This window comes from Podarcis tiliguerta (assembly GCF_965153285.1).
Source record: "Podarcis tiliguerta genome assembly, chromosome: 8".
Taxonomy (NCBI): domain Eukaryota; kingdom Metazoa; phylum Chordata; class Lepidosauria; order Squamata; family Lacertidae; genus Podarcis; species Podarcis tiliguerta.
This window is the reverse complement of record NC_139541.1, coordinates 39,855,956-39,868,488: the sequence shown is the minus strand read 5'-3', so window position 1 is coordinate 39,868,488 and position 12,533 is coordinate 39,855,956. Positions and strand designations below refer to the sequence as shown.

Sequence of the window (12,533 nt, the reverse complement as noted above, 5' to 3'; positions counted from 1 at the left end):
CCATTCCACTTGCACCACTTGGATATCACCCATAAGCAATACAGCTTATTCTAAAAGTGTTTGTAGTTAGTATATCCAGAATAAACAGACGTCTCAAATTTTTCAGTATATACTGAAGGACTGAACAATGTCCTCTGTCTGAATGCAATGTTGTGTGTCTTTCTCTTCCTCCATTCTGTAGTTTGCTTCCAAATGTTTCCAATTCCCAAGTTATTTTGGTGAAGCTATGCTGGCAGCTCTTCTAGGAAGAACCTTCTTACATTGGGTTTGTACAGACGGAAATGTTTTTAGTTGATGCTGATTAGCTCAGATGACAGGCCTTCTGGCTGACCTTCCTATGATCAGTGGAATCTTCTTCTTCTAACTGAGAAATGTTTTTTAAAGACCTGATACCACCTGCAATTAACCTTTATTCTGATTCCTTGGGGGGGGGGGAGTTTGTTTGTTTGTTTGTTGTGGTTTTATGCTCTGTTTTGTTAAAAGGTAGAATTGCTTTCACCACATCCTGCTCTATCAGATTTAGGTTGTTCCTTCTACCACGTGTGGCATGATACATAACACTCTTAACTATCTACAGGATTTTGTTTAATCAATACATTTTTAGTTTTTTGCTCATGTGTGTTAACTATTTTGGTTGTAGTTTGTAGCTAATTGTGTTTGCCTTTTAATATCTGTTTTGCAAAAAAAGAAAAAAGCCTTTGAATGCAAATTGCTTCTTTGGGTCAAGTTCTTTGTGTCCATCAGATAGTACAGTTATATGTACAGGAAAAAGAATCTTGGCAGAAGCTTGAGAACCCAACTTAAGCAACTGATATGCATATCATGTAGACTTAAGCATTCCAGTCTTCTTAAAAATAATACCAAGCCCTGTGCAATTAGGATGTGCTTGCTTTCAGACACAATGTTGGCATCTGCCTGTCTCAAGAGACAGTGGAGTGCACCTCCAGGGATGCTGCTGCATTAGCAGCACAGAAGTGACCTCCTCAGGGCGCAAGCCTGGGCAGTGTGGATGGAGGTCCTGGACAGCTCAGATAACAAAAAGCCCTCTTGGTCTCTCTGATGTGGTTCAAAGGAAAGCAGAGCAATACATTTGGCACCAGCTTGGCTGCAGGAACTGCCAGAAGTCTCAAACTCACTGTATGCAACATGTTTAGTTTTATGTCTGAACTACGGTTTAGTTTTATGTCTGAGCTATGTCTGAATTTATTTTGTTGCCTATATCTTAGATAGTTCTGTCCCAAATGTTTTATGCATAGTCATATTCTGGATTTTGCCTCTGACTAGAGAATGAAACCATCTCAAACTATCCTATCCTGAAAACCTGACCCTGGTAAGTTGGGAGATAAACCTCCAAAGCCACAATGTCCATTTCTGATGGGCCTTCGGGAATAGTTTCGATCAGATGTTATCAAAGAGCTCCTTAACCCAAGAAATAATACTGGTCTCTTGTGCTCACCCTCTCATCTTGCATGTGTCTTCTTGGCACCTGTGCATACCTGAAGCAACACACACACATGAACGCTCCCCCTCTGCATCCCAAGAGCTGCTTCTCAATAACTCCTGCAACTTCCCACTTGAATAGCACATTCAAGCAGTGTACGTGAAGAGCCATTTCAGCTGAAAGAATTTTCCTCCAGATCTGTTAATGACTCCAGCACATGCAGTATCAATGGCTACATTTAGAAGTTCACCCGTTCACGGAACTTCCACACCAACTTGAATCTTGGCACCTCTGTTTGTACAAATGAAGCTGTGAGTAAATGCATCCTGCACGTAGCTCCAGTCGCTTGGAAGCTCCTTTTGCCAGAGATTTTACTGAGTAGAAGAAGGAAAAATGTGGCCTAATTCAGTGTCACTTTGGAAAAGGGCACAGCTAAAGACAGCTGGGGCTGGGGACAAGTGGTACTTGGTGAGACCACGTTCTCTGCAGTGCAGAGGACCCATAACCCTTTGTGCTCGTTAAATTAATTACTAATGGCTTATATCAGGGCATTTCTTCTCCTTTCATTTTTAAGTTGTTTTAAGTTAATTAAATGCCATCAGGCACACTTTAAAATGGTCTACAAAAATGAATTAGTTCTTTTCTTAAAAAAAGGACTTTCCCATTTTATATCAATTTTCATTTTAAAGATTTTTCTATTCAAAGGAAACTACAGAATGAGCAAAAGCCTGAGGTCTCCATAAATGGAAGCTTAATTTTATTGCATTTATCTCTATTGCTGCAATTAATTATTCAGAGTGTTCATTAAAAATTGCAGCCTTGGTAAGTGACACTTTTTAAACAGGCATTCTGAGTTTATTGAAATTGAGGGATGTGGGTGATAAAGAATTGGACATCCAAAGGAATGGCAATAAAGTGTCTCAAAGAAGGTTCAGAATGTCATTTAAAACTCACAAGTCAAATTGTAGAATACCTGAAAAGTTCTGGGGGAACATGAAAAGAGCAGATAAGCATGGTGTTTTGTTGTGACCCCTTTAAGCCAAAGGGCTTCCTTTGAGCATGCAAATGGATGCATGGTTGGAGTTGACCCTTTTGTTGGAATGAAATGGAGAAGACTGTGCAAGAGTATCATGTGTACAATAGCGCATGTAGGTTCCTGGACACTGTGTGTAGTGCATCCTTTAGCGTTACCTAAGCTAAATCTGCAAATGCTTTATTCATATTTTTCTCTCTGCCCCTTAACTTTTCCTACTTCTTTTAGTTAAAGCGTCCCACAACTGGAGTTCCTGTGTTGAGCTGAAAAGGAGAAAGGAGAACATCAAGCAGACTCCCCCCCCCCTTTTGTGAACTTTGAGTTGATAACAAAAATTGAATAATTTTGCTAGAGGTCAGAAAACATTACATAATTCCACAGAAACAGTCAGCCCCTTGAAAGAATTATGAGTTCTAGGAATGGTACAGAGATCAAAATATGATGGATTACATGCTTTAACAACTGATACATAGTAAACAGCCTTGAAACCAAAGAATAACCCAACACATCCGTGGAAGAACTCATTAAAATACCAAGTGTGGCTTAATGAATGGCAGAAGAGCTTTTGACTTTCATTCTGTTTATTCTTCTTTCCTCTACATTTATTGTCTTTACAGTGTCGTCCCTCAGACCACAGTAATCCTCAACAATGATCGTCAGAATTCGATTGTAGCCAAGATGGTAGGACAGGAAGAGCCATTGACCAGACCAGCGGATTCACTGGAAAACATCCTTAGCACGTTAGTAATTGCAACTAAGCAGTGCTCTTCCCTCAGTGTACATAGGAAATTTCCTTATACTGAGTGAAGCCTTTGGTCCACCTGACTCAATATTGTCTACACTGAACCGGCAGAGGCTCTCCAGGGTGAATTGTTGTGAGGTTGAAAGGAGTGGAAGGCATGTGAGACATATCCTTGCAACTTAGTGCCCTAGAATTATTTTAGCTCCCTGTATTGGAGTTCATTTGCTTGCTATTTGTCTGTGGTGCTCAGGGCCATGGACATTACATGAATGTATTTATGTTTGCAGTATTGCAGAGAAAATGCTCTTCTGGATGAGTTAATATATGCATGTGACATACCATGGTGTGGTATGTTATGTTATTGATGTATTTTTAAATTATTTCTATACTTTCCTTCATGAAATGATTCCAGAGCTGTTTACAACAGTGCAGATATCCCTGTACAATAAAACCAGCATATTAAAATACAGTAATATTCCAACCACAGCAAACCTTTCTAACCATAAGCTCAGTATTAACAACCAACTAATATGGCCCAGATAAAGTGAGACTGAGCTTAAGACTCTGGTTTGCCTAAAGGGAAGTGAGTAAAAAGAGCACAGCAAAGGCAACAGAGCAGCTCATCTCTGGCACAGCTGCTCCCTCTCTGCCCTTGGACAGTAAAAACACTTGCAGCCTTCAGGCAAAGGAGCAAGGATCACCCAGTCAGGCAATGGACCACCTGATTGCCTGCAGGATGAAAGCTGAAGTGAATAGCTACAAGGATCTACTTGCATATGCCTTGGGTCGTCTTCAAGATTGAAAGGCAGGATAGAAATCTAACAAAATAAAATATATTCAGAGTTTATACTTTGAGTTCCTTTATATAGTATGTTGTTGGCATATGTCTGTCTCAGGAGACAATGGAGGAGTGTGCCTTTTGGGGTGAAGTCAAACTGTTGGAAGGTTGCAGTGCCTTCCGTGGCTGTAGAGACTGATACGGGATGTGCTGCTACAGATGCACCGCAGTGTTTCTTCTCTTTGCGCTCCTTCTGGTGGTCATTCCTCCTCTGGTCACTCCTTTGGATACATGACCTGTCTCCAGGCACTGCAGTTGTCTGCAAGGGATTCCCACATGTTGTGGTTGATGTTGGTAGCTGCCTTGTCACATTTGCAGGCATCTTTGTAACACAGAGTTGCTAGTGGGCCTGGTGCCTGAAGCCAGTTCCCTGTAGAGCACACCCTTGGGGATCCTGTCATCTTCTGTTCTGTGTACATCACCAAGCCAGTGTAGACGTCACTGAAACAGAAGTGTGAATGTGCTGGGAATGTGGGCTTGGGAGATAGCCTGTCGGTAGAGCATGAGACTCTCAGGGTCATGTGTTTGAGCCCCATGTTGAGCAGAAGATTCAAGCATTGCAGAGGGTTGGACTAGATGACACTCATGGACCTTCCAACTCTATGATTCTATTATCTTTGCTTGAAATTTTGTCTTGCCATGTGATACCCAAAATCATCCTGACACAGCACATGTGGAAGGCATTGAGGCGTACCTGCTTTTCATGCAAAAGGTCCAGATTCAATGCCTGTCATCTCCAGGTAGGGCTGGGAGAGATTCCCTGTCTGAATTCCTGGAGAGTTTTTGGCACTCAGGGTAGGCAATCTTGAGCCAGATGGACCAATGATTTGATTTGTTATAAGGCAGCTTCCTATAGTCTTGTTTTCCTATACATGTTGCTGTCCTCCTGTTACATAGAAAGCTCACTTGATAAACTTAGTGTTCTGTAGCACCATGCTGAAATCAGTAAAGCTGTGCAAATATGATTTCCTCAAATTGTATGAATTTCTCCCACTTCCTCAGTGCTGTTCCTGGACGGAGGCAGAATACCATTGTTGTGAAGGTGCCGGGGCATGAAGACAGCCATAATGAGGATGGGGAGAGTGGTTCTGAAGCCAGTGACTCGGTTTCCAACAGTGGCCAGTTAGGAAGCCAGAATATTGGGAACAATGTTACCCTTATTACACTGAATTCTGAAGGTAAGCAGATAATAATTAAGTTCTTTGTCCAAATTAGGGTTGATTTGAATGTTGGAGCCGTAACAGTCTGGTACGGTGCAATCTTTCTGGGAGAGGCATGCACAAAGTAGTTTTCCTGTTTCAAAAAAACTTTATAGTTGCCTTTCCTCCCCATTTTTGGCTTGTAGTCTGCAGCACTCTTGTATTTAGCACACCTGCGGTCCCCACTTGCTCTTTTTCAAATGGCATTAGCATCTAAAGAACTATTTGCTCTGGTTTTGTTCAAGGAGCACTGGGTTAACTGCATAGTACTAAAGTGTATTGATGCGTTCTCTGGTTATTTCTTAAACTGCCAATTGGGGGATGTATTGCTTTGTTTTCTTCGAGCAGCAGGTGATGGGCAGCTCCTAAAATGCCAGGGAAATTCACCCCCTTCCACTAGGGTTTGATGTCACCCGTACTCTATGTTCTGTAGTTTTTAAAGTGGCAGATATTATAACAAACACTGCATACGAAGCAGTGTCAGACTTAAGCATCCAGCTTTTTTTCATTACTTGCTCTTATTGGTCCAAACAGGCGTTGTGTTCCTGGGACATATCCAGAACAGAATAATTTTTTCAAGTGATTCTGGTAGTCTAACAGATCAAGAACACTTGATTTCAAAAAATATATAAGGCTTTCAGAACTGTGACTTAGTTCTGTGGTTGTGCCTAGAGTTGAAACACAGTCCTATGAAAACAGCTTCATTTCTCTAAGAAGCAACATAATGTACCAGCATGCTGCCTCCTGTAACTCATTATGCCCTTCTGTTAATGTGGAACTCTTCTGAAAGTAAACAGTTACTTTGGCAACTCTAAACAATATTTTTAAAAACAGGAAATTCCCATCAAAAATGTATTGTTTATAGGATAGCCTTGTCAGCAATTTCTTAGTTTCCAAAACTCTGTTCTGGTCTTCAAATATCTGAAAATCAACATTGCTGGAATGCAACCATTTGGAATATGTCTCTAATAATCCTTTTTTTTTTTTTTTTGCATTGTATATTGAGTCCATATATAATTCCAAATGAAAAATAGGTGCAGCAATCAATAGACGTGGCAAACAATACAGAGTATGGCAACTGAGAGGAGCAGCCTTGTGTAATTTGAGGCAGTCAGTCTGTGTCTGGGTTGGGGAGGGGGCCTTCCATGATAGTGTTCCTTCTTCGTACACAAAGTGTTCCTTCATGGATAAAACTCTCATGTTGAGAAGAAGACTAGGCTTTTACTATTCTTCCTACCATGCCCATTTTCTGTATGGAGGAGCCCTTACTGGAGTGGTACAGCCTAGAACAGTTGTGGCAGATGGGCTAGATACAGAGGTATCTCAGGTAACTGGAGAGCCAGCCAGTCATTAGCACTTAATGCAGTTGCTTTGTCCCTTGAAGTATTAAGAGATTGCCAGGGATTGATGCATAGGTGATCTTGTTAGGACTATGATCAGAAGGTGACTCTTGTGGGATTCTAAAGTTAGGAGGTGTGGTGATAAATAACTGCAGCAAGATGTGTTGTGGGTGGCAGAGAGGAGGATGGTGGTGAATGAACTGGAGTGAAGAATTTGTCATTAAAGATGTTTCTGAATGGTGGTGTGCCCCCATCCCCATAATGAAGGTGTAACTGCAGAAGCAAAATTCAAATTCTTCATTCCAGTCCATGGGAACATTTTAAAACTCAGGAATAAATAATACTTAAGAAAATTGGTGGAATGTTTTATGTCTTTTGAAAAAGCTCAAATATGAACAGGATCTCCTCCCCCACTTCCTTATGAGAATTGGGATGTTTGTCACGTTGTAGTCAAATTTTCTAAGCAGTAGACTACAGTTAAAATTTTCTGCCCGCGGTATATATTGGAAAAGGCAATAATTTTGAGTAATTCTCTCAGCTGTTTATTTAAGGGAAGCAATTTCTAATGGAGTAAAAAGAGGTTGTAGCAGTCTGACCTTTTCAACATGATTCTTTGGCACAGATTTTCATGCAGACAGATGTTGGACTTTTAATAGGAATCTTGTATATATAAATGCTGGTGAAACCGCCTTTGGGACATCCATTCAGTAAAGCTCGCACCAAGATTTATGAACACTTTGAGAATAAAGATTAGTTATAGGAATTGCCCTCCAGGCCCCACCCTTGTGTCTCTTGCCTTAAAAGTCTAGAGGTGACTTTGCTCAGCTGTAGAGAAGACTCAGAAGATAAACTCACTGCATGTCAAATTACTGGGCATAGCTTAACACACATAATTTGCCGTGTAGTTTACCGTGTCTATCATGACAGAAATGTGAGAGAAACACTACAACAGACCCATCATTCAGAAGGAAAACTGGGACTGACCCTGACCAAACTGAACAAATGGTTGCAGAGAAGTGTAGGTTGGGCCTATTCAGTTTCCTCATTCAATATACAAGATTTCATTCTCCCTCCTGCCTGGTTTCCTGATTTCCCTTTGCCAGCAGCCAGACAGCTTTCTGGTCCCATGGAACATGCTCAGTCCTCATTGTATTAGGGGTCTCTCTCGTCTAGGTCCCCCTCCCCAGATATTTTTGTATACCTATGCAAACTTCTGGATTTCCCCAAACCTGCTGATATCGCCCTCTTGTGTGTTGGTAGTATGGTTTTAGGCTATAAAAGCCACACCACTTCTGCCTCAGCATTGGAGATAAAGGGAAAAGTATGGCTAGCACGCTCTCTCTCTCTCTCCCACCCCCCCATGTGGCCTCCAGTGTTGCATCATAAGTTGCTTTTAAATTTGGGATAGCTATTTGCAAAATGCACCAGGATATGCAAGGAAGTGTTAAGGCTAAAATGGCTGAAGAAAGTTCTGATTTGGTCACAAAATTTTCATTTCTTTGTTAATGAATAGGAAGATGTTGTGGTCCAAATAAACATGTAGGGACACAGAGTACGGAGCACAATCTGTCACGTCAAAGGAATCATGTGCATTTCAGTTGATTTCTGAAACAAGGTTTCAGATTGGTTTTAAGAAGATGAAACAGGTAAAGTCATTTACTAGCCTTGGATTGCTTATACTGAACTCATCAAATGCCCTGCTTATTTTTTGGGGTCTATATCAGTTAACAACTACTTATTAAAAAGCAGAGTAACACTTAACTGGGGTGCTAGAAGCAGATGAGAGTATTTTTTTTCTTACTAATCAGTACAAAGCAGTGCTTTTAAAACCAACAGTTCTATAGCATTATTTTATACTGCAGGGGGAGCTCTATGTCAAGTGAACTTGAAAACATTCTCTGTGTGTCTGTGTGTGAGCGTGCACATGTGTTAGTGGTATTTTACAGATAAGGGGTCATTTTCTTCACCACTTTGAAATCTGGAAAATGATGTCACTTTAAAAGTGTTTGTAAACCAACCCAATCAACCTATTTTTTATGATTTTTATAGGCATGATACAGCTTAGTACCTTAAAATAGTTTATATCAGAGGTTTTCAACCTTTTTGAGTCCACTGTTTCTTTGACCAGCTACATTCTTTCTGTGGCACCCCTGTGAAGAAACCTACTCCGAGCCTCAAAAGGCCAGTTATGTCGCCCCTTGCCTGCAGAGGCGGCAGCCCCTCACCCCTTTTTGAACACCCTCCCTTGTGGAGTGTTCCCTCAGCCTCCTCTCCCCTCCCCTTGGCAGTCCCCCCACCTCAAAAAGAGGTGCCTCATCATGCCGCCACACAGGGGCCTGGGAAGAAGATGCCCACAGCCTTAATGGCCCAACAAAAGGAAGGGAAGGAGGCCAGTGTTGCCCACGGCACCCTTGACCATCATTCAAGCCACCCCAGGGTGCCACGGCACGCTGGTTGAAAACCACTGGTTTATATGTTTCTATTGCAACCTTCACCTTTAAATTTATTCTTATTTTATGTATTTAATACGTTTATCACTTACCTCAAGAAGATTTTCCAATGAGGGCTCCGGGTTTTCTAATTTTAATATTAATACACACAAAGAGAAAATGATATATATGTCTCTTGAGAAGTGAATTCTACTAAATTCACTGGGGTTCACTCCCAGGTAAGTGTCTACAAAATTGCAGCCTAAGAAACAAATAAAAAGACCCCCACTTTTTATCCCTCTTGGCAAAATGTCTGGACAACTTAAAATTTTGTGCATTTCTTCTGGCTGTTACTGAAGATTTGGTGAATTCCCAAATTTACAAGCCTCCATTTGTGCATGATGCATAAAAAGGATTGTGGAGAATGTTGAATTTTAGATTGCAACCTCTTCAGGATAGAGGCCTGACTTCTTGTCATTTCTCTATAAACCACCATGCACCCTGATTGTTCTATATGAACAATCATTTAAGAAGCCACTCTGAACCCATCACCTCTTGGATGTGTTGGGGCCAAGCTGGAAACTTGTACCTGTGCTTGCATTTCCGTGGCAGAAAGCCACCAATGTAATATTCACATCTTCTCCCCTGAAGTGTTTTTAAGTAAGTGGCAATGTAATGGTTAGAATATTTTCCAAATTAACCATTAAGTATTCTTTCAAAGCTATCCCTTATGCTCTGAAGAACAGTTTGTAGAAACTTGACAAATTATTCAACTATTTCCATGTGCATGGTAGGCTCCCATCTGCTTTGGTTGTCTTTTGGAAACTGCTCATTCTTTGATTATATAGACATTCTTAGTTTATATAAATATTTGCTTTTTAAAAATAATTCTTGCAAGTTATAGCATAACCTGTCAAATATTTAAACAAAGCATTTTGCCATTCCAGCATATATCTATGTGGACAGAGGCTGAGCTTCTCAAACGTTTTGGTGGATGAAAACAGAATAAACATTCAAACAAACCCATTTTTGTTTTGCCTCTTTTCAGCCAGAGAACATTTTTCTTTACTCTAGAGAAATTAAAGTTCAAGACAGAGCATGGGGATATTTTTCTTCCTGTTGGCCACAATGAATATTACGTTTTTAAAAACCAGTATGGATTTTGTGATTGTGATTGCAGACATTTGAAAAGAGGGGTGGTAGAATTAAGGGGATGTGTAATGTTGGCTTTGGAAGCTAGTTCATCCGTGTGACCTCAAGACCTGTTGGCTGGTCTACTCAGAGTAGATCTATTGAAATTAATGGGCCAAGGTTAGTCCATTAATTTCATGGAGTCTACTCTAAGTAGAACTAACATTGGTTGCAACCCTGATATATTGTATGTTGGAGATTGGCAACAGCTCAGATCAACTTCCTGTTGTACCATTTTCCATGGTGATGGTGGGAACAGCCATGGCAGTGGTCTTGCAACTTCATGGCAGCCTAGTTTGGGAGCTGGAATTGGAGTATGGTCTACTGTAATCCATCCTGGCTGGGGGTTATTTAGCTTTTGAGATTGAGCTGCTGGACAGGGTTATATGGCCTTTGAGATACCGGCGCAGCCCCAATAGGCAAATAGCTCTCAGTCTTATCCAATTACATTAAATGTCTAGCTGCCTGCAAGCTGGGATATTCAAACAGCAGGTGCTCTGGCCAGTCTGCTCATAAGCATTCCTAGTAGCCTTCGGAATATGGTCTGTGTTGAGCGACTGCAGATAACTTCTTTTATACTTTAGAGAGTTTGCTGCATGATGAAGAAATCAGATTGTGATGAGCATCACAGTTTTAAGATGTAGTTTCATTTATAAAAATAAGCAAATGCTGATTGATCTAATATTTTTTAAAACAATTGAAACAAATGAAAAATATTAGCCAAATAGGGAAAGTTATTAGTGTTTGTAGAAACAGACTTGGTGACCATTGTTCAGCTAATTAAACACTGCAGTTGGACTTTCTGATTGATTCCAGACATGCAGATGACAAACCTAACCATTATATAAGTATGCGTTCTTGAAAGCAGAGTTGTGCAATTTAGCAGCCCATCTGTGGAGAATTTTAATATATTTGAAATAATTCCTCAGTTGCAAAGAGAGAAAATCTCCCTTCTCAGTAATGGTGGCTTTTACATTTTAATGCTAATACAGCAAAGAATGAGACTGAGATCTCCGGAACTGGGAAGACAATAGCATAGTAATAGCAGACAATAGTAGAAATAAGGAATCAACTCAGTAAGCTGAACAAAACTACCCAATATTGTTCACACAAACATGATTTGAGACTTCAGTTTGCTAGGAAATGGGGAACGATTTGGTGATTCTTGTGTGATTTGTGTTCATTTTACAGCTGCTATATTGAGTACCCTGGAGCAGCAGTGCAGTGAATGGGAGACTAGTACATTCCTGAAATTGATAGTTACAGGCTGCTCTTCTGAGCAGAGCTATACCAGTTTTCTGCGCTCCTTAAAAAAACAAATTCCCTCAAGTTTCCATTCTATTTAAGCTCTGAACACTGGCACTCCTGCATTGATAGATAATGGGAAGGATAGAGAATAAGGTGGATTGGTGGAAGACTTTGTGAAGCAGAAGGTGGGGAGTTGGTCCCTGACCTTTTCTGCTGTTGTGTGCACATGTTGGGATGGATGTATTATGTTTGTCCTGATGGAGAGACCCTCTCTTGCCTCTCATGGGATTGCATTGGAATTTCTTCCTGTTAACTGCTAATCTTGAATTCTTTTCCCAGAGTGCCCACTACAGAGTGACTGGGCTACAAGACAATAATTCTAAAAGTCTTCATTATCACTACTCTTGTCTAAATGAATAGTATGGTTGAAACTCCAGCCGGCAGGAAACTTCCTTGTGTTTTTGATAGAGGTAAAAAGCACTGCCAAACAGAAGCCTGTTGCAACTGAACAACAGTTGAAAGCTTTGTTATCTGAGAATTACTTACCTCACACTTCATTTTCCTTGGATGCAATTGTTGGGTGGAAGCATAACACTTTATCTTCAGGTGAATCTCCTTATAGTTAGTGAGTTAGTAAAATGGTTTGTTTGGGGAAAACTCTATTTCTTTATAAAACTGAAATCGGTTTTACTTGCCTCATGTTTGCATTTGCATTGAATTCAATCTCTCCCCCCCCCCATCCCCAGCTGTGTTCTATTTCATTTTCTGTCAGGTGAAACTTTTATAGGCATCAGGGGAACATAGGAAGTGAATCTTGTGAGTGGATCCCTGGGCGCACTTGTGGTTTTTTTGGACCTTCTTATCCCCACATGTCCTCACGATGTTTACTGCAAATGAATTCCATGGTCCCAAGAGTGCCATGGTGCTTCTTCCAGTGGACCTTTGGTGGTAACTCATTCCATATGTTTAGAACCCTTTGGGTGATATTGTTTTGCCAAAATAATTTGCGTTCCCAGTTTCCTAAGGTTGAGATCATTTTCCTTGGATTTGTTTTCTTGATCATTTTTGAAGA

At 40.6% G+C, this 12,533-nt stretch overlaps 1 protein-coding gene across 3 annotated transcripts in view; it reads left to right on the top strand.

Moving 5' to 3' along the window:
• Positions 1 to 12,533, top strand: part of BANP (BTG3 associated nuclear protein) — a 145,703-nt gene that overhangs the window by 31,298 nt on the left and 101,872 nt on the right. For all 3 annotated transcript variants that reach the window (XM_083456503.1, XM_083456504.1, XM_083456505.1), the window contains exons 5-6: positions 3,092 to 3,214; positions 5,057 to 5,232. In XM_083456503.1, the coding sequence (XP_083312629.1) occupies positions 3,092 to 3,214; positions 5,057 to 5,232 (299 nt within the window). The remainder of the gene's footprint in view (positions 1 to 3,091; positions 3,215 to 5,056; positions 5,233 to 12,533) is intronic.